At 44.6% G+C, this 27,500-nt stretch overlaps 2 protein-coding genes and 1 long non-coding RNA gene across 4 annotated transcripts in view; 2 read left to right on the forward strand and 1 right to left on the reverse strand.

Annotated features, from left to right (window-relative positions):
* LOC147015249 (ras-related protein Rab-11B) overlaps positions 1–9,481 on the forward strand; it is a 31,878-nt gene extending 22,397 nt beyond the window's left edge. Inside the window, exons 4-5 of the mRNA XM_085849824.1 lie at positions 1,438–1,518; positions 7,022–9,481. Of these exons, the coding sequence (XP_085705950.1) occupies positions 1,438–1,518; positions 7,022–7,167 (227 nt within the window). The 3' untranslated portion in view covers positions 7,168–9,481. The remainder of the gene's footprint in view (positions 1–1,437; positions 1,519–7,021) is intronic.
* A 2,284-nt stretch (positions 9,482–11,765) lies between these two features.
* The window catches only part of LOC147015250 (uncharacterized), a 26,908-nt gene continuing 11,173 nt past the window's right edge, over positions 11,766–27,500 (reverse strand). Inside the window, exons 2-4 of one of the 2 annotated variants that reach the window (XR_015050254.1) lie at positions 21,907–22,123; positions 20,329–20,492; positions 11,766–15,788 (exon numbers count right to left, since the gene is read on the reverse strand). This is a non-coding gene — a long non-coding RNA (uncharacterized LOC147015250). Of the gene's footprint in view, positions 15,789–20,328; positions 20,493–21,822; positions 22,124–27,500 lie in introns of both variants that reach the window. The other variant, XR_015050253.1, reaches the window with a different exon arrangement.
* Positions 22,785–27,500, forward strand: part of LOC147015251 (uncharacterized) — a 166,178-nt gene continuing 161,462 nt past the window's right edge. The window contains exons 1-2 of the mRNA XM_085849828.1: positions 22,785–22,970; positions 23,078–23,152. The gene's annotated coding sequence lies outside the window, so the exon portion shown is untranslated. The remainder of the gene's footprint in view (positions 22,971–23,077; positions 23,153–27,500) is intronic.

A 27,500-nucleotide genomic window follows, 5' to 3' on the forward strand; every position in this document is an offset into this window, starting at 1 on the left:
AATGGCCATAACTTGGGAAGCACTTGTCCGATTAATATCAAACTTTGAAAAGGCACATCCTCGGGTCCCCAGAAATATACCTGGCAAGTTTCAATTAGATCGGACTAGTGGTTGTCGAGAAACAGCGGTCACACACACACACACACACACACACACACACACACACACACACACACACACCACACACACACACACCCACACCCACACACACACAGCTGGAATTATAGATAGATAACCATTTGCTTTTGAAAAGGCTGCGAGGACAAAGGAAAACGTGATCGCTTGTACGCTGCTGAGGTTTAAAGTTAAAACCTACTCTACCTCCTTCCTAACAAGTACGTTTTGACGTTTTACGTACCAGGTGCACCGAGTGCATCAAATATTTATTTATAGCATATACACACACACACACACACACACACACACACACACACACACACACACACACACACACACACACACACACACACACACCTTATTTTATATCGTAGGATGAAGGGTATAGACAAAATCAGTGTAGATGTGGTGCATTTCAGCATCATGGGCCATAGTTGCAGAGTGAAGAAAGGATAGTTAGGATGGTAGTCAGGGTGGAGTTTTTCGCTGCATTTATCCCTGCAAACGTCTGCATTTGTCTTAGCTTAAAGACACCATGATTTATTTTATCTTCGTGCACGCACTGAGCTTTCATTATTCTGGACGGCAAACGTTTGAAACTTATACAAATGTGAATCTTACAGTCTTGGGATCATTTACACAAGTAAATGGATTTCTCAAAACCACAGTTTGTGCATATTGAGCACTCGGTTTGAAAAGCCCTATAAAGGTTGTGGTCTATTTCTCATATTTCATGCTTTTATTTACTTCTTTTTTGAATTTCTAATATTTCGTTCTTGTGCTTTTACAAGAACCGACAGTCGTTGGGTCATGCATTTGCATGCCAGTAACCTTGCACAATGCTTTTTAATAAAAACAGGGGGGATATTGTGATCAGGTTTGTCTGTCTGCATCCATTTGTGTTGTCTCTGTCTGTCTGTCATACTGTCTCCTCTTAAACGGTTGTGTAAAAATTCACCAAACTTTGTCGTTGTGAATTATGATCACCACATGGCAAGAAGCTGCGAGAGCAGTTTCACTTTTGGACTCTGCCCACTGGGCATAGTCAAAAGGTCAACCACCAAAAAATGAAATTATGGCACATTTTTAAACCTTTCTTAATTAAACTTTGTCTATGCAATCAACATTGGGGGATGTATAAAATATGTAATGATTTTTTGGGGATTTGAGTTTAAAAACTCAAAATTTGACATTGGGTCATTCCTTCTGGAGCTCTTTGCCATCTTTCAACCTTGCTTTTGGTAGTAAATGTGGGGATTTGAGATTGTATGCCATCTACTTTGCTCTCGTTTTATTTTGATCCCATCTGTGTTCCTGTAGAAAAGAACAATTTGTCATTTATTGAGACATCAGCTCTTGACTCCACCAATGTAGAAGCTGCCTTTCAGAACATACTGGCCGGTAGGTGTTGCCGCTTCGTGTTCCAAATGGAGAACGAAGAAATTGCTGTGTATATTGGTTAATGATTGAATAAATGAATAGATCTGATATTTCTGACATGTTGGTTTGATGTCAAAGGAGAGAGACAGAGACAGAGACAGAGAGAATGACCACTTTTGTGTATGTATTTGTTGGGGGGCCTTTTTTATAGAGTCCCGTGCGGATATGTGGGAACTGGGCTATGAGCAGACACACTCATGTGCAGCTGAGAATTGTGCTCAGGAACCTTTGCAATTTTCGATAGCATCATTGAAGCATGTTGCACTTGAAGGAGTGAAACGGATTTTCAACGATCCTTGACTCCAGAGTGACATTCAATTCCAGCTGCCCCCCTCCTTACATCCTCTTTATCTATACCCCGTCTTCTCCTTGCCTTTGGCCCAGCGTCCCGCCCGCTCCCCCCTGGCCCAGCGTCCCGCCCGCTCCCCCCTGGCCCAGCGTCCCGCCCGCTCCCCCCTGGCCCAGCGTCCCGCCCGCTCCCCTCTGGCCCAGCTCCCCCTGGCCCAGCGTCCCGCCCGCTCCCCCCTGGCCCAGCGTCCCCAGCACTCTCCCCTGGCCCAGCTTCCCGCCCGCCCCACAGCATCCCAATTTAAGTACTCCAATTTGACAGATCTCAACCTAAGCTGCCACCTTTCCTTATCTTCCGAACAGAATCGTGCTTCCCATAGGTTGTCCCCATTTCCTTAGTGTGTCTCTTTGGGTGTTGTCTTTCCCAGTTTGACAGACCCGAACCCCTTTCCGGTGGCAGGATGGCAGTTTTCGTCAAGAGCTCCATTTTCCATTGTCCTTGTACTAACCTTCCCCTTCCTATCCCCTCAGGAGGGGATATCCTATCCTATCCCTTTAGCTGCACTTTCCCCTCCACAACCACCTCCTGTTTATCTGTGTGCTCGGTGTTTGTACCTTTTCAACCAGCTATGGCATTGTAGCAAAGGACCAATGTGACAACATGGGCCTCACCCAATCCATAAACGGTCTAACCCGTTTTTCTCCCAGTGGCATGTTAATGATGAATTTTCTTACTGTCTCCTTTTCCTCTTCTGCTCTCCGATGTTCATTTGATCATGTGCTCATGAGAGTCAACATCTCTGTGGCTATTGTCAAATAGCTGACTCAGCACTGTCGAGTCTGGCAGTCCAATCAAGCTGATATGATCTGTAATCTTTCGTATGACAAATTACAGCTCACAGATCTATGTCTAAGTTGGACAGCCAAGTCCTCCATCAAAAAGGGCTGGATTTAAGGATTCCAAGGGCAAAGAGATAAAGAAAGACATCAAGATTGGGATGGCAATGATGATTTCCTCAAGCTGCCCTCTGTGTCAAGACTGCTTAATTTCCACCTTTCCTCATATTAATACTGCCTGGAAATCCTTCCACACAAGCTTGCTTTCCCTAATGTACAGATTTATACCATCTCGTATGTAGTTAATCATACCGTCCTCTTATCCTCGTACACAGGATCCTGTGTTGCAGCAGTTGCCTTCAAAACAACTTGCCTTCTCTTGGAAGGCAAATCTGATTGAAGGCGAGGTCAGATTGTTCAATAAAGCCCGAAAGCCAGAAAACAACATATGGCAAACCTCAAGGCTGAACTCTCAAACCCGTTTCTTCCAATTACCTGGTGTTACCTCGTCACGGCGTTTTCTGGTATATGCTCCCCCTCCATCCCATCTCTTGCTTCACATAGCATCACAGTTCACTGCTTCGGAGAAGGCTGAATGCCTCAGTTACCATATGCTTTCTTCAAAATCTTGTGCACCCAACCTTTCACTCCCTACACCTATCCTACCCTCTCATACCCAACTACTTCTGGATCTTTCTCACCTGAGAATGTGAAGAGGTTTCTGGCAAACCTCGACTCTGATTCTGCGTCAGGCCCAGATTGCATCGGTGCATCTATTCTAAAAACCTGCTCTGCTGCTCTCTCATCCTCTTTCTGCTCTGTTGGTTATCCTCCTCTGTCTGCCCACCATGGTATGCGGAAACGCCAACTCACTGCCGCAGAAGTTAAGAGGAAGTTAGAGGGCATGGTGGATACAAGTTGTTAAAATGACAAAGTAATTGGTTGCTTGTTTTGGGGTCCATTAAAAGGCATACACAGGCCAAACAATTGCTCAAGCAAGTACAGACAGCTTTCGTGGAATGCTTTGGAAAAACTTCTCCACCAAAGCAGACGTTAATGAGGGAACAACAGTATTTTGAAACGAGATGTGTGAAGGACAAGAAGTGCAGTGGAAGACCGGTCACAAGAAGAAACACATGCAATTCTGTTGCCATCAGTTGACTGGCCGCCGAGAAAGTTAACAATAAAGAGAGCCAGTGAACTTGGCATACCACAAATCACTATGCAAATTCACATGAAAAAAGATCTTCAGTTGAAACCCTGGCATCCATCATTTGTGAGTGAACCGAGTTGTGCCGACATGGATCAGAGCTGTGCATCATGCGATGTATTGCTTGACACTTTTCCTACTGCTCTGTCTCGAGGAAAAGTGTTTTGGTTGAATGTGCCATCTATTGAAGCACACGGCATGAAATGTGATGTTCTGGTCCAAAGGAAATCCACATTTCACATTGGAATTGGAGCATCATCCTCCACAAATGACGATATGGGCAGGAACGACCTCAAGACATTTGGTCCCTATTATTTGATAGACTGGTAAACGGCATAGCTTACAAGCATGTGTTAAGAAACTGGCTGATACCACAACTTTTTACTCCAGGAAGAACTGAAAGTTTCTGCTTTCAACAAGACAGCACGCCTGTGCATTTTGAATTGCATGTCCGGTACTATCTCGATGAAACGTTCCTCAACAATGGATTGGATGCGGGTCACCAACATTACCAGTTTCTCTTCCGTGGCTAACACATAGTCCAGATATAACGATTCCAGACAACTTTATGGGGCTTCATCAAGAAGAAAGTGTCGACAAACCAGGGTTGGACGATTGAAGAATTGAGCTCTACAGTCGTGGCCTCTTTCTCACAGAGGACTCAACAAATGCTACACAAGATGTCTTAGAGAACACGGTGACTAATTCAATGGTGCCAGGAGAATGATGGAGCACAAACAGATACAATGATTGATTAATTATTGAAAGTACTGCACCATAAAACCTGTACATTAAAAGTTTAAGAACTAATGCTTTACTGGGGAGGTGTAAAGTGACTTACAGGCCACCCTGTGGTGGAAGTGAAACGATGTCTCATGCACTCTCCCCGTAACTTCGGACTAATTTTGTGATTTGGCTTGGGGAGTGGGTGGAGGGGGCGTTGCAGATTTTTTTCAAAAGGCACGTTGGGATCCTTACCATCCATAAGCTTAAACATGCTGAAAAAACAACCATGTCCTCTCCATAAGTATAGCTTGATCTATGATACAATGAAAGGGGGATTTGAATGTTCATGATTACTGTTTTTTTTGATAAAAATTCAGTTATATTTTGAAAAAAATCACCAAGAATATAATTGACCATGCTCCACATATTTTGGAAACTGCCTTGAGCAGCAAAACCAGACAACATGGCAGGTTTTGTGCCTCAGGTTTGATGGCATTTCCCTTCATTTGATTTACTTTGTCGTTATTTACTCCAAGTATAAAAGCATAAAGATAACAGCTTGAAAGGTTGTGAAGGTGGGTATAGGTTATTACGAAATCGAGTGACTTAATTGCCTCCCGTCTGTTTCAGTCAAACAGACCTCCCCCGGTCCAGGCTCGAGTTCCTCAAGGTGGCGTTCTGGGCCCTGTTCTTTTTCTGGTTTTCATCAATGATCTCTCGGACTCTCTGGAAAATCCTCTTTATCTCTTTGCTGATGACTCCACCCTCTGCCGTACTATCTGTCATCCCTCAGACCAGCAAGCCGCAGCTTCTTCACTCTCTGCAGATCTGGTTAAAATTACAAACTGGTGCAACATGTGGAACATGTCTTACAATCCTGACAAACCTCACACTCTCACTCTGTCTCTCCCAAAGGACTTTTTGGAAAACCTCCTCATCTACTTTCTCAACAATCCTCTGGAAGAAGTTCTTTCATTCAAGCTTCTGGGTCTCACTCTCTGTCGTGATCATTCCTGGGAAAGCCACATTTCCAACCTGGCCTCCAAAGCCAGTCGCCGACCTGGAATCCTCCATCGTGCAAAGTCCTTACTCGGCCCACCTGAGCTCCAGACCACATACAAAGTTTTTGTCCGCAGCCTGATGGAGTAATGCTTTCCCCTCTTAGCTGGTGCTCCTGCCTCCCACCTTTCTCGGCTTCATGCTGTGGAAGCCAAGGCATTTTAGATCATTGGCATCTCCCGCGATGAGGCAGAGTCTTTGGGCCTCTCACTCTCTCACTCTCTCACCGAAGGCAGGTCGGCGGTCTTTCTGTCTTCTACCGTCTCCTCTCCAATCCCCCCCCCTGCTGTCTGCGATTTGTCCCCACCATATTTCCGCAGGGCGCTCAAGGTCCACCAACAACCCCCTTCTGGTAAAACGACCAAAATCACGAATCACTGCTCACCTTCACTCTTTCATTCCTCTTTTTCCCACCTTTGGAATAAACTCCCACACTCTCTTCAATCCCATTCTTCCCTACAGGCCTTCAAAACATCTGTTCACCACCACCTCTTATCTTCCCCCATCCAAATCCTTAATCTTTTCTACCCCCGTTAATCCACCCCAAACCCACCTCCTTCAAATTCCCTTTCCTTCCTGAAAGTCCCTGTAGTTTCCATCTAGTCTACCCCATGTTCCCTGCCCCATCCCTCTCCCTTCCACAGATCTCCTAATGTCTTTGTTCCCCACTGTTTTGTCCTTCCCACTCCCGCCCCTCTTGTCTCATGCCCCCCTCCCCCCTTGCTGCGCGTTGTGTGTTAGCTCTCACATGAGCCTTGACAAGGTATACAAAAAAAAATTCAAGTGGTTTATATGGAGGGCCTGTGTATTGATGAGGCCTTCATTAGAAAAAGAGGGCCTGTGTATTGCTGTGTGTGCTGGTGGATTCCTTTGTACATTCTGTGGTGGCAAGGTAAGAAGTTTTCAGGTATTTCTGGTGTGAGTGGGTGTGGGGGAGGGAGGGTGTGCTTTTTGTTGGTATGTAGTGTGGGTGTTTTCTGTTGGTGTGTTTTTTTTTTCCTGTCCTCCATCTCTTTCTTTCTTTCTGTTTTCCATCTCCCTTTCTTTCTTTCTGTTCTTCATCTCCCTTTCTTTCTTTTTATTTGTTTATGGAGGGGTGTATCTTGCAAATAGTTTTTGTAGGGTTCACTTGGCTGCGCCTGGATGGGGTTGAGGGTAGAGGAGTTGCAGCCAAAACCTAAATCCTATCCAGGTTCCTCCTGATGACTCCATCCTTGTCTGTTTGTTCCTTCTGATACTCCAATGCTGTATTTGGTTAGTTATTTGATTATCATTAATCATTGCAATTCCAGCATATGCTTTTTGCTGGCCTCACAACGGCATCTTGTGTTTTTATCACTGCAGAGATCTACCGCATCGTTTCACAGAAGCAGATTGCAGATAGAGCTGCGCATGATGACTCTCCGAGTAACAACGTTGTGGATATCACCGTCCCACCAACTGCTGATAATGGCAAAACCAACCGCCTCCAATGCTGCCAAAATCTCTGAGTCGGATCACCCTGATCTGCCTCTTTCCAAGTCCCGACACTTTATGAATATGACATTTTGTCCGCTTGTCCTTCTGGCTTCCAAGTACGAGTAGAACTCCGTCTGAAGTTCAGTCGGGCTTTTCCGCTTGTTTGCTTTGTCGAGGCTCTGATTGTGCGTTTGCGGTGCCTGGTGTCGGTGTGATTTATTTTATTTTATTTTTTGCCTGTTTCTTCACCATGTGTTGAAAGGAAAAAAAATTGAAGCTGTACATGGATCGTTTGGCTCCACGTCCGATTCTGTAGGAAAAAAGCAATCTGCCGGTACGGGCATTTCGTACATATCGGCTTATTTATTAGACTATTGTATTCCGTCCGGTAATGTAGTGTTTGTTTGCGAGCATATCGCAAATGCATGTCACAGTGTCATGTGTCGTTTGAAAGTCTTAACAAACCCTGTTATGATATGTAGATATTAAATAGATCTTTATGATGTGGTAATTTGGAGAAAATTTTATTTGCTAATCTGTATGCTTATTCCACGTGGAAGTATTGTCAAAACATATTGCTCGTAGTTGCATTCGTTCACTTCTATGCGATTTCAGCTACATTTTTGTTTTGCCTTTGCCAGGTCTATGGGAGTGTAATAGCATGTGCTTAGTAGTTAAATATCACAGGCAAGTATTTTTGCCTTTCACTTCACTGCCTTTCTTGTCATTTGACAAATTGAGGCCAACTTCGATAGTAGCTGCCGTGATGATATGAAGGGGCCATCTACTTTTAAATGTGAAATGGAAGTCCCGTCCACCCCCCTACCTCACCTCCCTCCTTGCTTTATGCCATGCATCTCCCACCACTCTTTCCTGTTTATCCCCATTCCTCCCCAACTTTTGTAGCTCCTCCCCTCTAATTTCTCAATTTACTTATCCCATATCCCTTTTCCACCCTCCCTCCTTCCCCCTCTTTTTGATATGTAGATGACCTTTTATCTGATTTTGTTTTTTTGCTAGGATTTATACTAGCTTTCCCAAGAATCCAGTCAAAAGCTATTTCCTTCAACATTGAAACATGCTCTCTCCTCTTGCTTCTGATGATCTTACACGTCCATGGTATTTTGCATGATTGCATCCTGTTGATGGATCATGGAAAGAGCATTCCTCATTTTGGATAAAGTGTGCTCAGTTACTTTTTATATCCCGTAATCACTCATGTATACGCCGCACCTTTTTCCCCAGAAATATTTGATCAAAATTTGGGGTGCGTATTATCCACGAGAACAAAAGTGAAAGCTCTATTTCTCCAGATTTCTCGCAACCACACAAGACTGACCTTCGTTACTGGGTGCCGCCATCTCAAAAATGCAGTGCATTGTGAGATATCCTATGCAACATGAACGTGAATTTTTTTGTTGTTCTGAAGAAGAAGAAGAAGAAGAAGAATTTCGATAGAAGAATTAAAATTGTTCAGTTAAAATACATGATTTTGCTTTTATAATCTTTTATCTAAACTTTTAAATATATACACTATACAGTGCCAGAGCAGCAAAATAAGCTTGGGGGTTAACACTTGCATTGCAGCACACTAGACTGCTTAAGAACTACCATCAGCTAACAATTCGTTAAAGACTTGAGAGTTATGAACGAGCTCTTACTGTGCGAATCTGATCGACGTCACATGTCAGTAAGAGTTGTTCGGTGCATTCAACATGCCATGTCCTTCATCATATTGAGTTCCATACAAGTTGGAAAACATCTGTTATGCTGAATGAAACACCATCTAAAATGGCTCTCTCCATAGATGGGTAAAACACTGTGCTTAAGTTTTGACTACATTTCTAGTCCTGAGCTGCTGGAGTTAAGTTTGACTGGAGTTGATTTTTTGTGGTATGGGTTATGAATATAAACTGGCATTTTCCTGAGAATTTTATCTGAAAAGTGCCCTGCATATTATATTATACACGAGTGATTACGGTATTTGTCAAAACAATTCTTTCCAGCAACGAGAGAAATTACTTTTGAGATGTGACTTTTGAGCGAAGGCTTTCTGGTTATTGTATTTTCTTTTATTTGGCATCGGCATTTATTTTATGCATGAATTTGCCTTGTTATGCTCATGCTTTTCAACTTTTTTTAAAATTGACAATTTTGCTGCAGATCAATCAAAGATATCTTTTTATTATGTATCCACTGTGGTGAATGTCAATTTGTCAACCTCATGGAATCGTGTTCACCATCATCTCTCTTGCTTCTCAATCTGCCATCAGCTACAGCGGTGTCCACATGTGATATGAACTAACATTGTGCATTTCTGAACAACATTAAACATATTACACTCTGGATGGGTTTTGTTTATTCATTCATAGCTTTTTTTCAATACCAGTAAAGGTACCTGGGTCCCTCATCCCACCCCTTCTCCTCGCTCCTCCGACCCAACACCCCTTCCCTCCTATCCCACACCACCTCCATCAAGACTCCCACCCCTTCCCCTTCCCCTTCCTCGAACTGGAGCTGCCACCCTGTTTACCCGCTCTGGAAATGGAGCCCTCTGTGGCGAGGTGACATTTTAAACTTTTGGCGAGGCGACAATGGAACACATGTTTATATATGTACTTCATGTATGCATGCAAAGTGTTGGGCTGCTAGGTTTCATGGTTTTGGAGTTATGGAGGAGACCCACTGACTATATATATATATATATATATATATATATATATATATATATATATATATATATATATATATATATATATTGTTACGGCTGTGGAAATTCGTAGAACACCATAAAGCTCCGTAGATCAGTTTGATGGATAGGTCTGTGTTCAGTTAGATTTCCCCACCGTTGTTTAATGGGAATTATTCGTGTCACAGGGCTGTGATCCTTTGAGATAGCCGTTTTTCTTTACTATCGTTATTTGGACCAACAACCACATTTCAATCGCCTCAAACAACAACAACCACGATCGCCTCAAACCACAACCACAATTTCCTCAAACCTCATCAACCACATTTCAACCACAATCACCTCAAACCACCACAACCACCTTTACAATGCCACCATCACAACAACCACATTTCAACCACCTAACCACCTTCCCTGCTACGCCAACTGCCGATCCCCTTCTCCACAAACCAAACCACAACTCTCGACCGATCGCGCGCGGATTTTCCCTCCTGCTTTTCCCGCGCTTTGGTATGGGGGAGGTGCGATTTGAACCAGAGGTCAAAAGTGAAAAAGGTGGGGGCCTGATTTTGGGGGAATTAATTTCCCTGGACCTGTGCCAAGAAAGATTCTCTCGGCCCCCGTGAGGCGTGAGGAGAGGGGGGGCGAGAGGGCACGCCGCTTTTCTGGAAGCTTCCTGCAGGAGCTGGAAGGTGGGCGGAACAATAAAAGGGGAGGAGCAAGGCGTTGGAATGGGGGGGGGTGGGATATAAGGCCGCGCAGGACGCCAGCTCAGGGCCTTCTTCTCCTTCGTGTGTTTTTCATCGGGGACTTTGTTTTGTTTTCTTCGTGGTGGTGCGTGGGGCTTTTTCTCCTTCGTTAGCTTGGTCGGTCAGAGAGTCTTGGGTTCGGTGGTTCGGGTCGAGTTGGCGGAGCTCGCAGTCGGTGGGGAGTCCGGGCGTGGCACGAAAGACGCGGAAGGGAGGCGCCGCTTTGCAGCTCTGTCGCGCAAGCCTGCGCATCCGTGTGGAGAGAGCTCGCCCACCATCGCACCACGAGGGTGCAGGTAACCTGCAACGGTCGCGTGGGGTCCGTTCGGTCATCCAGGCTCCACACCATAAAGGTCTACGGACCCTGTCTGGTGCCCTCGTCTTTGGGGGTGGCCTTTTCTTTTGTGTGAATGATGTTGCGCCGAGTATCCATAAGTAAAACCTGTTTAAGTGCCTGTAAATTATAAATAAGTCGGTCGTAGTGCTTTCACTTTATTTGCTTCCATACCTACATGATTGACTGTATATGTGCATGTGTAAAATTAATGCGTTTGTGTGAATGTACCCCATTCGTTGCGTCGTCCTTTCACCACATTGAAATGCCATCTTGCATCTCGGAATAAGAGTTGGGGTTGTTAAATACCCGGTAAATAGAATCGGATCCGGCGACGACGGGCGATAATACCCGCTCGGTTATCACTGAAGGACGGAAAGGACCGCTTGAGCGGTTCGTGTCCAAGCCGACCTGCGCCGAGGTACGGTCTCCCGATAGGCTACCCGCACGGGTACTTAGGTATATCGAGATTCGGCGATTGACCCTATTCTGCGCGGGAAGAAAATTGGCTCGGCCGTGGTGGGGTTGAAGACCCACCGGTGACAGGGTTCCGGCATTGCTCCAGAAGGTCACGACTGAATTGTCCGTCCTGTGGGTGGGCGAGCGGCTACGATTAGTGGAAAGCGGCCGTTTGCACGCCGGCGGGCGCGAATTCGTAACTATCTATCTATATATATATATATATATATATATATATATATATATATATATATATATATATATATATATATATATATATATATATATATATATATATATATATATATATATATATATATATATATATATATATATATATATATATATATATATATATATATATATATATATACATACATACATAACCACCCAAAAGTTTGAGAACACCCCCATTTTTCCAGTTTTTACTGATATTGAAGCAGTTTAATGTTTCAATGTGCTCTGAAATTAAAGCATAGAACAAATAAACAATTTCAGATAAAAAAGAAATCATGGAATCGTTTTGGTGAACAAAATTTAATCTACATTTTTGACTCATCAAAGTAGTCACCTTTTGCAGATATAACAGCCGAACATACTCGTGGCATTCTTTCTACAATGGAAATCAAATATTGTTCGGAAAGTTCTTCCCAACACTGTTGCAGAAGTTCCCACAAATGTGTTGCACTTGTAGGTTGCTTTGCTTTCACCCTTCTGTCCAGTTCATCCCAAACCAGCTCGATGGGGTTTAAGTCTGGAGACTGTGCTGGCTATTCCATGATTTGAAGCCGACAGTCTTGTTCTTTTCTTCTAAGGTAGTTCTGACATAGCCTGGAGGTATGCTTTGGGTTGTTATCTTGCTGTAGGATGAACCCCTGACCAACGAGGCGTAGACCAGAGGGTATTGCATGGCGCTGCATAATGCTGTGGTCGCCCTTTTGGTTCAGGGTACCAGTCACTCTGTGCAAGTCGCCGACTCTGGATCCAGCAAAAGGCCCCAGATCATCACGCTTCCTCCTCCATGTTTGACAGTTGGTGCCACACACTGAGGAACCATCCTTTCTCCGACTCGACGGCGTACAAAAACCCTGCGTGATGAACCGAAGATTTCACATTTTGATTCATCGGTCTATTGGACCTTCTTCCAGTTTTCGGTCGTCCACTGGCCGGTGCTTCATGGCCCAGGCAAGTCTCTTTTTCTTATTTTGCCATCTCAGCAAATGCTTTCTTACTGCCACTCGACCTGTCAAACCTGTAGCTCAAAGTCTTCTCTTCACATTTGAAACTGAGACTTCCTTATTTTGACCAGTGTTAAGCTGTGCTTGAAGCTGCTGTCCTGTGAGCCACCTATCACGCAAATTGTTGACTCTCAGAAACTTGTCTTCTGATTGTGTTGTGGCTTTGGGTCTGCCAGAGTTTCCTCGTTTCCAAGTGCCTTTCGATGGTGTAGGAAACTGTACTCACTGACACCTTGGCTTCTTTGCAATTTCTCTCAAGGAAAGACCTACACTTTTAAGGGTTATAATGGTCTGTCTTCCTTTGTTAATTGTCTTTTTCTCACCATTATGATAGCAATATACTACTTCCTGCAGTGCAATATTGTCCAAATAATGTTTCAGAGGGTGAAGCAACACAGTCTGTTCCAACACTGCTTTTATACAGACAGAGGGTTTGTATTGTTCAGAATTGTGACCTACAGGTAAACAGAGACCTGCAGGAATTGTTTGCATCAACTTTCAAGGCTTAATTTACTTCTATTGCTGCAGTACAGCTGCCGTTGCTTTCCCATTACTTGTTCCCTGAAAAGGGCCTTTTTAACAACTCTGAAATTTACATTATTTTTCATTTTTGGGAACCTAAACTTTTTTTTTAACCTCTGGCAGTTTACTGCATAGCTTGTACCATTTCATGTTATTCACTGGATTTGGACTGCTTAGATTTCAGCAAAAACTGAAAAAATGGGGGTGTTCTAAAACCTTTGACCGGTCGTGTTCTGAAACTAAAACTTTTTAGGTATTATAAGGAAATATATGTATATATTGTTGCGGCCACGGTAACCGAGACACCAGCTTGTCACTCGGGGATTAATCCCGGTTGTCCTCAGGAGAGCCGGACCTGGGGCTACCGCTCACAATTAACGTTGCGGTACGGTGGGTTGGTTTAGAACCATGAACGCCACTCAGTCAAGGATCAGCGTCAGGTTCCAGTGTCCACCTTCTAATTATTCCGTTTAACTTGAGGTCATGTGGTTTCCTGAGCGGGGAGCACGCTCTCGGCAAAGCACCAATGTAATCTCGATTAGATTTTAATTAGGGCAGCCGAGCGTTTTAACCGCTGGAGCGTGCCGACGATTTTTGGTCAAATCTGTGGTAATTACCTCACAGTCTATCTAGGTTCGGACAACGCCAGACCAATGGAAGGAAAGGACAAATACAGACAGGTTGGAAATCGACAAATAATTTGTTAATAATAAAATTAATAAATAAAAATAACTTTTTATTTGCTGAGCTAAATAAAGAATGAATTTCAAAGCAAAATCGATCAAAATGCCAGGAAAGAGACAAAGAACAGATGCTTATCGGGGGTTGACTTGCAGCGAAACACAGACAAGGGTACCCAGCAGATCATTCAGGGGGAGGGAGGGGGAGAATCCTCTCGCTCACCAGAAAGTCGTCCGTGAAGCGAAAATGTCCTGAAATGCGTGCGTGCGTGTCACGTCCGTCGCCAACACCCAGCTTTGCCGTGCACCCTCTCACGAACAGCCTTGAACACCGGTCGACGTCTGGAGGGCACCGGAATCGTCCGTCACGGGTTTAGACCCTGGTGTTGGTGACCAACCCGTTCCTCACTTGTTGGCGGCGCTGCTCACACCCACCACACACTCGCTTGCCAAAGCACTGGGAAGGACGAATTGTCTCGGCGCTGGTCAGACACCCACACGTGCACCACACGCTCGCTTGCCCAAGTACTGGGAAGGACGAATTGTTTCGTCAGCACTGGTCAGACACCCGCTTCTTGCTCGCTTCTCTCGCCCTTTGCTTTTTCCTCTCTCCTTTCGCTTTTTCTCCTAACGCTTTTCTCTCACGCCTTTCTCTCCTCCCGCTTTTCTCTCCTCACGCTTTCCTCTCGCTCGTTTTTATATCTCCGGGCCGTCTCCCCCGGTCAGTCCGCCCCAAGATCACCCCGCCCACTGGCGCACGGTTACCATGACGACCCATGCCCTCTCAAAAAATGCGGGCGTTGGAGCTCGCGAAAGATTGTTGCTGAAGAAAAATGAGGGCGGGCTTCAGAGCTCGTGAAAAAAATTTGTAAATGTGTCTGTCGTAAAGAAAAAAGCTTCCCAGAAGAGAGGGGATCTATCTTTAACCATTCTCAACACATCACATTTAAGATCCCATTAGACATGGGGGATGGGGCTAATCTGAACATGCATTTAAGGAAACAACTGAGGACCTGGATGTGTGGATGCATTCATCAGACTAGAATTCTGAAATCCGAAACACTACCCCTTTCTCGATCCCAGACTCGTCCCGAGTCGTCCAACAGCTGGCGACATCGGTTGAAAAAAATTACATTGCAATTAGCACCATCGTGTGACATGCAGGTGAAGTTACCCCCTACCTAGTATGTTTTAACTCTACCCTTCAGTGTGTGCGACAATTTAAACTAGATAAGTCCCACCTGATGCATTGGGAACTACCTAACTGACACATAGACAACCTTATGCTACACCGAAATTGCTGGAATTTTTGAAACTACAACACACAACCGGTGGGCTTTAATAATTGACACAACAAAACAACTATATACAATTTATGACCCAGGACCTGGAGAAATGCAGAAGAAAAATTGTGGAGAGGGGGAAGAACACCTGATTCTTGCCACCTTCATGCTCTTCATCAGCACACCGAACAAAATAAACCGGCAGGCCAGTAACCGGCATACAGGCCATAAACGTCCACTCGTAAACAAAAATGGTCAAGAAGCAGCAACAAGAATTGAGCCACTTCCAAAAACAGAGCTGCGTTTGTGCAGTTCATGGCCATGGTGATACGTGGCAAAACAAGTGAAGCAAACTGGCATGAGCCTGGAATGTGGCTGGTATGAGCTGGTATGAAGATGGAATGAGCTGGTACAAAGGGGCTGGTATGAGTGGGGCTTGCAACAAAGGGACAGTCCATAAGTGTGGTGGCATGCTGCTGCAGTAAATGCAGTTCAACAAAATAAAACAAACAAAACCACCATGATAACTGGAACGGTGTCACCTGGTATGAGGCTGCAGCAAGTAGCAGTCCACAGAACAGGTGTGGGTGGAACACAGGTCACGGAGCAAATGGTGAAGTGAGGTGAGTGATACCTTGATGCAGAACAGGTGATCCAGCAAGGCGAGCGATGCCTTGATGCAGAACAGCCTTGATGGTCCTGGGGCAGTGGTGAGACAAAGCGAAACAGCAAACAGCATGAAAAGAAAAAAAGGTAATCCAGGTAATGCCAAACACCAGGTCCGACCAACATGGTCAGCCGGTCCCTGGTGTGCACATACCTGGGGCAGTGGTGGTGGTGCCGGGAGAGAGAGAGCTCGAGGTTGGCCCTACTCATCTGCACCCATCCGTCTTTCACATATACACTACCCTAGCCCCCCTCTTTTTACAATTCGTCGCTACGTTTCGTCTCATATCCCACTATCCCCATTGCCAAATTCGTACCCATTCCCCCCAAGGTTCCTTGGGTAAGATAGAGCCGAACAACATGCAATCTTACGTTTACATCATGACAAGTGTTGCTCTCGAGTCCAACAGGAGGGCAAGTCCAGCAGCCGGCGATCATCCCGACAGTGTATGGTGCGAAGGGGTCTTCATCAATCCTAACTACGCTAATATTGTTAGACTTTTAAACTTGCCCCGGGTTATACCCTGCCAAGAGGCCTTTGTTAAACGAATGGGTTCAAAAACCCAAATTCCCATCGCCAACGTGTAGGCGCTCTTACAATTTTGGGCCTTGCCCACCAAATTTTGTTTCTGTGCCATCGCAAAATTTCGTGGCTGGGTAGTGTGGCTCCACTAGCAGGTTTGCCCACCTGCATACTCACCATTAGCACCCACGGGTCGCTGGAGCTGCCTCCGAGCTTGCCTGCTCCTCACCCTAACATGGGTGATGCCCTCATTGGCACTCCCGCTCACGATGCCCACTTGGCATTTTGGCGCCCCGATTCCCGCTGCTCAGGCACCCGGTCCCATTGAACACTACACTGGCATGCCAGGCCCCTCTCCTCGGGCACCTGCGTCCACTAATAAACTACTGGCCCCCTGGACCTACCTACTGCCTCACCTGGCTGACAAGCCCCCAGCGCCCAGGATGTCTGCTTCATCCGAACACAACACTCACAAGCCACACCCCCAGCCGGTCCATTATCTGCTGCACCCTACACACAATTTTTTTTTTTTTTTAAGCTTTCCACCATCAGCAACAACCGCATAACGACATCCACGTGCAAATTTACCTAATCCCTCTATCTAACTTTAAACTAACCCCCGGGTTTCCTTGGGTGGGATCCACTCCCCCCATTCAATCCTTCACACCATGCATTCTGTTACTCACACTCATACCGGCCATTGCCCTGCCCTCACACTTGTAATTCATCTATCACACACAAAAAAGCATTTACACTCACCGACACATCATCACCTAACTACTTTCCCCTAACTAACTCGTGCACCCTCGTCATCCAAAGTACTAATGCACGTTCCATTTAACTCTATCGCTAAGCTACGTCCCCACTTCACGTTCATGTCTCTACCTAAACAGTCCCAATTGTCGCTCTTGGTCCCTAAATTTATCCTAGCCCTCCCTCATGGTCGCTGCTTCGGTACTCACATGGAGGCTACCATCGCTGGAACCCCCATGTGGGCCAAACAATGCCATCCCCCTCGGCTAGTGCTCCTGGGCCCCGGATGTGTGGGGCTGTTTCACAACTGCGCTCCACACATGAGGCCTGGGGGTTACTGTCACCGTCTCCTACCCACATGAGCCCCCCCCCCACGTCCGCAGGGGTGCTCAGTGACACGTCTGTTACAAGCCAATTCGTGTTTGAATTCTTTCCACTTGGAATTGGGTTTTTCCCATGGGGAACCAATCCGTGCTCGCCACGCCCATTGCTCATGCCGGGGGTACCGAGCATATTGCACACCTGGTCCCCGTGGAAAACAATTTGCAGCCAAATCCGTTCTGTTTCGCCGTCCGTGCTCCAGCGATTCATGTGTCACGGAGCGTTTACACATCGGCCCCTCTGAAACCATTAACACATCGCACCACCGTCCGTGCTTGGGCGAGGCACGGACTGCACACACTCCTGTACCTCGTACGCAAAGTCCCGAAGAGCCGGCGTGGTTTCCAATACAACTCTGTCCCGCTCAGGAGGCTCGCCCCTCCGGTCCGCTCCACGAACCACGACTCCCGTCCAGGTCGATCCGTGTCCTGCACTCTTACATTCGCTCATACACTCCATTCTCGCACATTCCCATTCATTCGCTCTCAGCACACTCTCAGTTACATCCACACTCTGCACATCGGGCACTCCAAGAAACCCCGGGTCGCTCATTCCCCCCCCCCCAAGCTCGACACACACCCAATCGCATCATGTACGTGACCGGTCTCGCCATGACTCACCACCTCCCATCCTCCGAGCACTCTGTCACGCTGTAAATATATAACACGTCCATGCATTCAATAACCTCCTCCTTTACTCCACTACCTGTTTCTACCTGTTTGCTTGAATTTCAATAATCTCGATTTTTACCTCATCCACCTGCTCTTTTAACCATCGTTAATTCCCGATGCGCCCCTTGTATTTCCCCTTCATTCACCTTCATTGTTTGTATTTGTGTTTCCATTTCCCGTTCCTTTGTTCCCATCGTCTGTGTCACCTCATCCACCCTCTTCGTCAGTTTCTCACGTGCCATTTTACATTCGTTTTTAATTGCCGTCATCTCTCTTGTTGTTTCCTTCTCGGCGGCTCTTAACTCCTTCATCGCCCCTGTGTTCTTCTCCATTTGTTCCTACAACTCATTCTGTCCTATCGTCAGCCCTTCTCCCTCCTTCGTTATGTTTCCAATCTCTCCCATCAGTCTGGACACCTCTGGACATCAGAATTTAAAAATAATTCTTACACTAAATTATTTAAACACAGGATTTGAATGAGATCATGATTGAAGTTCTTCTCATGGAATTTGCAGGTGGCTTTGGGAAGCTGGAAGGAGTGAAGGATGTTGGAAAAAAATGAAGCAGATTTCTGATTAACCAAGTCCTTGAGTCGATGAGGTGGAAGAGACGATGGTCACAGTTAAGGCTGGAGATGATTCAGAAGAATATTTGAACTCATTCCAGATGATGGCAGCAGCTAAATGGAGGGGGGGGAAGTTAAAGATAATGTTGGAGTGTAAATGTGTTTCTCGGTACAGTTACAGTCACGCATGATGTACAATGGCAAAGTCACGCATGATGTACAATGGCAAAGTCACGCATGATGTACAATGACAGTCACACATGATGTGCAATAACAAAGTCACGCATGATGTACAACAAGTCACGCATGATGTGCAATAACAAAGTCACGCATGATGTGCAATAAGTCACACATGATGTGCAATAACAAAGTCACGCATGATGTACAATAAGTCACACATGATGTGCAATAACAAAGTCACGCATAATGTACAATAAGTCACGCATGATGTGCAATAAGTCACGCATGATGTGCAATAACAAAGTCACGCATGATGTGCAATAAGTCACGCACGATGTGCAATAACAAAGTCACGCATGATGTACAATAAGTCACACATGATGTGCAATAACAAAGTCACGCATGATGTACAACAAGTCACGCATGATGTGCAACAACAAAGTCACGCATGATGTGCAACAACAAAGTCACGCATGATGTGCAATAACAAAGTCACGCATGATGTACAATGACAAAGTCACGCATGATGTACAATGACAAAGTCACGCATGGTGTACAGTAATAAAGTCATGTATAATGTACAGTAATGAAGTCATGCATGATGTACAGTAAAGTCATGCATGATGTACAGTAAAGCCATGCATGATGTACAGTAAAGCCATGCATGATGTACAGTAAAGCCATGCATGATGTACAGTAAAGCCATGCATGATGTACAGTAAAGCCATGCATGATGTACAGTAAAGCCATGCATGATGTACAGTAAAGCCATGCATGATGTACAGTAAAGCCATGCATGATGTACAGTAATGAAGTCATGCATGATGTACAGTAATGAAGTCATGCATAATGTACAGTGATGGTCATGTATGATGTACAGTAATGAAGTCATGCATGATGTACAGTAACAAAGTCATGCATGATGTACAGTGATGGTCATGCATGATGTACAGTGATGGTCATGTATGATGTACAGTGATGGTCATGTATGATGTACAGTGATGATGGTCATGTATGATGTACAGTAATGAAGTCATGTATGATGTACAGTAATGAAGTCATGTATGATGTACAGTAATGAAGTCATGCATGATGTACAGTAATGAAGTCATGCATGATGTACAGTAACAAAGTCAAACATGATGTACAGTAACAAAGTCAAACATGATGTACAGTAATGAAGTCATGTATGATGTACAGAAATGAAGTCATGTATGATGTACAGTAATGAAGTCAAAAAATGTACATTAACAAGGTCACGCATGATGTCCAGTAATGAACACCAAGGGTTCATATCTGTAGTTCCCTTCATGATTGGCGTTGTGTGAATCAGGGAGGGACCTCACCTGCTTTATGTATTCATTTGAATTATTAAATTCTCCACACTCAGAATTATTAAGTTCTGATCATGATCTTTTTAACAAGGAAGTGACAGATTGACAAACATGGACAAAAAAAGGATTCAGGTGATGAAATATGTCTGTTGAGTGTTTGCCATACCTTAGTTTTGGAGACTGTTCATTTGAAAAATTTTGAATCAGCCATCTGCATGAGCCTGGTGGATCTTTTTGCATTTCTGGGAAGCTGAAATGGTGAAGTGATGAGAGAGTCACTCCCAAACATGGCATCCTCCTCTCCAGCGGGCATGACTATGACTTCTTCCTCTGCACACAAACATCAACAAAAGGAAGTCAAAACCACTCAAGAGCATTGTCATCATACTCTCCATCATTATCCTGCCTTCCAACACAATCCTGGAATGAATATCTATCTCTCTATCTTTCTCTCTCTGCTTCTCCCTCTCCCTCGTTTTGTACATTTCAGTTCACGTTTTATATCACTTTTCCCTCCTTTCACATCTTGATTTTATTCATCACCAACTCCCACTGTGTCACCGAACAAGGGAATTTAGGCAATTTGGTCCATCATTTCTGTGCTTCATGCAGAGCCACAAATCTCCACTTACTGCACAAACTGAAATAACAAAACCTCATCTGATGACGTAGAAGCGAACCAGGATGGACTGCTTCGTGGGAGTCAGCTCGATTCACCCGTCACTGATTGAAAGTGGGGTTGTGAAAATTCGATTTTTCAAACTCGAAGGGCACTCGGTAGAGCACATACCTCTGACACACAATGCCTGATCCAAGAGAACATATTGGGCCCGTTACATTTTTGAAATATCATGCTCTAAACATTGTATCGTTTTGACCCTATCAATGGTGAAGAATCACTTTAAAAATTAAATAACTTGTATCCTGATCCGGATTTGGATCTTCACTCAAATCGAATTAATTCGTCCTTGCCACACCCCCAACTTGTTCACCAAGTTTAATCCGAATCCATCAACATTTTGAGATATCCTGATACATATCGTTTTTGGCCCGATCTCTCAATGGTGAATAATCACTTAAGAAATTCAAGTAGTCGGATCCAGATCCTGATCTTCACCAAAATCCACTCAGTTCATCCTTGTACGTCATGCAAAGCATGACACTTGCAAAATCCATCGAACAAATTTGACCTCAAAAACTAATTGGTGCTTGAATTCAATGACCAAATATGCAACTCCTCTTCATATTTCAAGTCAATCGGATGAAAATTAACAATCTTAGAAATCTGGCCTATCTTGACCCTTTGGCCTATGTTAACCTCAAAAATAATTGGGGGTTGAATACCTGATATACAAATCCTCTTCAAATTTCAAGTCAATGGGCTGAAAATTGAGGATTTTAGAAATCTCACCTAAGTTGTTCACCTTTGGCCTATGTTGACCTTTTGACCTCAAAAATAATATACTTCTTCCTTTTGATAAACTCGATCGTGTGATTAAGTTTCGTGAAGATAGGTTAAATTTGTGACCTGCAGGTGATAGAAAGACAGACAGACAGACAGACAGAGACAGAATAACAAAATAGACTGACCAATATACAGTACTTGAAACATCTTCGATTTTGCAAGAAACAAACAAACAGACAGTGGTGAAAACATAACTTCCTTCATCTTCGGTGGCGGAGGTAATAATAAAGGCAACTTGTGTGACCATCATTGCAACAGAGCTCATGGACCATTCTCTACCAGAGGAAGGGAGACGATTTAATGAAGAATAATGTGACACGTGATGAAGCCTGTGTCCATCATTTGGAGCCACCATGGAGTGGAAACATTGCTGGTCGCCAACACCAAAAAACGTCAACGTTCAGACATGAGCAAGAGAGCTCATGGAAATCGTGGTTTGGGATGGTTCAGTTCATGTGGAACTTCTCGAAGTTGGGGAAACTTCAATTCAAAGTACCTGCAACGAATTGGTACACAATCAAATGAGACAGGTAATATGCAGTTGATGGCCAATTATGCTGTCAAATAAATTTTTTTAATACCTTTTGAAGTTTTAAATTGTCCATCATATACTCTTCCCAGGCTTGTCATGACCCTATTATTTTCATCCTTCTGGACCACTCATGGAACATCTCACTGTCATTAAATATGCAAATGTTGAAGACGCCATAGGCACCTACCCTGAAATGGCTCAGTGGCTGCACACCTGTCCCATAGATACATGGAGGCATCAAATGTATTACCAACCACATCAATGGGACAAAAGTGTGCATGGGAGCAGTGGAATAGATTGAGAAATGGGTCCCTGAAAAATCAACTTCTCCATAGATTTTCATTTACAAGAATAAAAGGGCCACGCTAACCTTGAGCCATCCTCGGAGCAACCTAAAATTACACTCATACATCCTCTTCTTTCATACTGCGAACAGCCTCATCAGTTCCACGATATTACAATATTATTTTCCCTTTATTTTCTACTATACGGTTTCAAATGGAGAATTGTTCGATTTTCCAGCTCTGCTTTCCTTTCTTTCCCCACTGTCAATCCGCTACCTTCACCACCCACTTCTCCGAAACAAATTCCCTCTCCCCCTCAAACCATGCAATCCCCCACTCCAGACTACCTACATCCATTCTCCAATTCACAACTGCAGCTTTTCCTTCACTCTCCTGCCTCTGAAATCATTTCGTTCCACTACCCCTTCAAGCTCCATCCCTGATTCCTTCGTACTTGCCTGGATTCCCCGTGGAACCCATCCCCAAACCCACTCAAAATCGGGGTGGCTGTCAAGACGCGTGAACAGGTGTGTCGGTTTCGTACCGTTCGGAGATTCTTTTCCACGTTAAGTCGGTTAACCTTTGGGATCTTGCAGTGGCAATTCAACTATATTTTCTCTTCTTTTATGTGCAGACTCTCTCCATCTACCAAGACATAGCATCATTTCACAAAGCCAGAGTAAGCTCCTTTAGGAAGAGAAACGCTCCGGTGAGATGGGGAGGGTTGGAGGGATGAAATTTACTGAATATACGTACTTTATTGATTTTGTTGTTTCAGTAGATTTTACAGCTATGTTGTCCTTCTTGGTCCTTTTTGTTTGGCATACTGAACATTCTTTCTTTTTAAATTTCTCTTATACCGACCGTCATCCAGAGAGCCCTCCATTGCAGATGTTCAAGGGCTTCAACAAATACCCAGGACCAAGGGGGATGTGCATTGTTGAAAGAGTTTGTTATAAATGCATCACATCCTCATTGTGTATAATATTGTGATTGGTATGTTGACATTTCTAGTTATTCGTGAGAAACTTGTTTCTTGGCAATATATTCATTACGCAGGCTCAAATGTGAGGTTGGTTGTGGTTGTTGGCTTGTGTAGTCCAAAGCACGATTATAATATGTTGTGATGGATCTGGTCTGTGGGTAAAATTGGGGCGAGATTGCAATAATTATGAGCTTAACCTGAAACCGTTGGACTTAACCTGAAACGGGGGCTTACGGATTGGGCTCGTGCTTCCGCCCAAAGCCATATATTGGACATGTATGGACCAATTTTGTTCAAACTTGGCACAAAGACGATACACGACGGTATACAAAAGCACATCATTTTGTTTCGCGATTCTCTCAAAGATGGTCGACTGGTGGACATTTGAGTTGTGAAAACCCAATGTTGAACACTTCCTGAACCACTTCTTGGACATGCATTTATCCATCTTATTCAAACTTGGCACACAGATAACACATGATGGCTTACATGTGCACATTATTTTTTTTCAACATCAGATCCAAGATGGCCAACTCGTGGCCATTTTGTTACAAAAGTGTCCCCAACCATTTTGCAGACATGCATGGTCCGATTTTGTTCAAACTTGGCACAAGCACAGTACATGATGATGTGCACCTCACTTTATTTATTATTATTTTTTTTTTTGCATGAATGTATATAGATATACCATGAAGCATCTTTCATGAAAAAACATTTTTAAATTCTGAAAACTTTTCTCAATTTCACCACAACCACCTTTCAGTACAGTTTACAAAAACTGATCAGACAGCAATTTCAACTAGATGATAATTTTCTATTGTCTACAGTGATAGAATTTATTTTATAAATCAATAAATAAATATTATTAAATATTATACTGTTAGTGGAACTCAGAATGTCTCCCCCAAAATATATGAACATTGAATCCCTTCTGGGCGAAATTTGCATTCCCAATCGAAAACATCATATATGCCACACACATCATGAATATTCATGACCGAATAACCCAATCAAATGCAATCTTCCATGTCACATGACCACTCAAGTCAGTTGCACATACACATAAATCTTGCAAATACGGGCAAGCCCTTTAACTCCGCACAGCAAAATCACTAAAATCACAGGGGCTATGACATTTTATGTCTTTTTCTCCTTGTTTCATTGTACATGTTAGAAAAAGTGAGATGTGATTCCTATAATTAATGAAATGTGTCAAGCACATGTTGCTATGTGGTCATCATTGGTTAGATATTTATTGGTATGCCATCCTGATGAGGGAAAACAAGCCCGAAATCCAGATAGGCAGCTCCGTTTGATGTTTAACTGAATCGGACCATGTCATCTTTGTCTGGCTGACAGAGTCGCTGGGCCGAGGCCTCTGAGTTGGAGGTGATGCTTTTGTGTGGGACTATGTTCAATGGAGATCGGAAGAGTACTCGTCACATTCCACATGTTTCGAAATATGTGTATGTGTATATATATATATATATATATATATATATATATATATATATATATATATATATATATATATATATATATATATATATATATATATATATATATATATATATATATATATATATATATATATATATATATATATATAGTGTTGTGGTTACCAAATTCGCAAACCACCATTCAGGTCCCTTAGGTGAGGTATCTCGGTAAGTACATGTGTAGTTAGGTCCAAACCCGTTGTCTAGTGGGAATACATGTCATTTATGCGAGCTGCGACTCTTCAGGATAGCCGTTTTTCTTTTACTATCTTTATTTTGGACCAACCGCCATGATTACAACCACAACCACCGCTTCACCACAACCGCCACGACCTTCACGTCACACCTCGCAACCGTAGCATCGCCACCGTTCTTGCCCCGCTGTGGGTACCGGTGTTGGACTCGTGCAGAGCGCACGTCGAACAGCGTGTACAAAATCACGGATTTTGTGCTTCAAAAACGGATCAAAAACGACACACGCCCACTTTTTGCCGTCCAATCGGTGAGCGAGGGGCGATTTGGCCCCACCTCCAGAACGATCGATATATGCAAATTTGTGGATCAAAAAGCCTTCACGCCCACTTTTTCTCGGGCCAATGGGGAGCGAGGTGAAAGGTCAAAGGGAGGGGGTCAAAGGCAAAGCTACGGGGGAATAAAAGGACCGTGTTCGTCAGTCAGAGCAGTGTGGAAGTCTGGAGCCCGAAGCCTGCAGTAGCTGGAGAAGCTGAAGAGAGTCGAACGAGGAGAGCCCAAAGAAGAGTCCAGGGTGGAGAGTCCAGAGGCGGAGAGGCGGCAGCGGCGAAGGCAGACGAGGGGGTGCTCGCGACGGTGCCGGGAGCTGCACGCCCGAGGAAGGCCGGCAGCGCGACCTGGCCGAGGTGGAGACGCACACCAGGGATAATAAAGATCCTCTATACCCCGAGCATCAGCAACCCCCTCCTGTTTCCCCCCGCGCTGAGATAGTGCGACCAAGGGGGCCCCTTTCCCACCCCCTGCCAGGCACTGTCCGCGAGGCCCGCGGAGTGAGGCGCCATCGCCGCTCCGCGTCTCATCACCAGACGGGTAGGCGCGACCCGGTCTCGGCCTCAGGCCCGCCTCATCCTTGAGGGTATTTCTTTTCCTTGGTTTTGGGTATGTGTTGTCGGCGCCGTCTGTGAAGTAGAATTGTATAAGTGTTGCCGTGTGCTCGGTAGTCGGTATTAGCTCTGCATTGTTTTCGCTTTTATATTTGCTTTTTGTGTAAATGGAATTGTGTTTTTTCTGTGTGCTTTTGGTGGAATTGTATTTGTGTGCTTCCCGTGTGCCGCGAATAAATGTGCTTTATTGTTGAACTGTTCTCCCGCTTCGCTTCGTCTTTTTCTCCCATTGAATCCTCATCTTGCTTCACGTAAAGGGTTGGTAGTGGGCTGAATACGCCCGATAATTAATCGAACCGTCGAGGTCGACGATAACACCGCTCGGTTATTCTGATAGTACGGAACGGGTCGCTTAAGTGGCCCGTGTCCGAAGTCGACCTGCGGCGAGGTGCGATCGCCCGGTCTACCCTCCGCGTGGGTACTTAGGTAGGTCGAATTTGGCGAGCAACCCTATCCCACGCGGGGGCTGATTGGCTCGATCGCGGTGAGACCGAAAGGTCCACCCGTGACTGGTTCCCGGCGTTAGTCCGAGAGGGTCACGACTGGATTGTCCGTCCGGTGGGCGACGTGCCGCGATTCGAGTTACGTGGCCGTCGCACGCCGGCGGGCGCGAAATCCGCAACAATATATATATATATATATATATATATATATATATATATATATATATATATATATATATATATATATATATATATATATATATATATATATATATATATATATATATATATATATATATATATAGTTACGAATTTGGAATTCGATTGCACACAACATACAGGTTCCTTTAGTCAGCTATGTCGATAAGTGCTTGTTCCCTAGATAGCTCACCTTCCATTGTTTAAATGTTTAGAAATCGATTAGTGGAGTTGTTCAGCAGGCCGTCGGGTCCTGCTTGGCTCGGGAGAGCTTTTTGCTTCGAGCTGCTTTGTTTGGAAGAGAGTTGAGCTGGTCACTCGGCTCGAGCTGTGAGTGGTGGTTTCTTCTTCTTGGTTCGTGGAGCTCTTTGTTCTCCATTTGGTTCCCGGCTTGGTGCGACTAATCGACCTCATCTTGGAGGTGGTTCCTCGGGGAAGCGGTGCAACGACGGGAAGGATCGGTGCCTCGTCTTAACAGCACGTGTTGAGAAGCCCGGGAGGATTCGCTGGAGCTCGGGAAGGATCGCGGCTCACGGCGATTGGGTCCAACTCGCTCTCACTGGAGCATGGGTCCAAACAACTTGAAGACCACACGAGGTGGAGAGGTTTGAGATAGGTCCTGGGTTTCAGCTCACCTGTCCTCCGAGCTGGAGCCTGTTATTAAAGGCCTCAGCCACCATTTCTTGGGTGTGTGTGTGCGTATGTATGTCCATGGGCCCGTCTAATAAGTAGGAAATTGTTAAGTGCTTTGTGTGCTGTAAATGTTTGCATTGCATTTCGTATAGTCGGTATAGTT

This window comes from Eptatretus burgeri, chromosome 12 (genome assembly GCF_056783735.1).
Source record: "Eptatretus burgeri isolate ZD-2024b chromosome 12, Ebu_testis_v1, whole genome shotgun sequence".
Classification (NCBI taxonomy): Eukaryota; Metazoa; Chordata; class Myxini; order Myxiniformes; family Myxinidae; genus Eptatretus; species Eptatretus burgeri.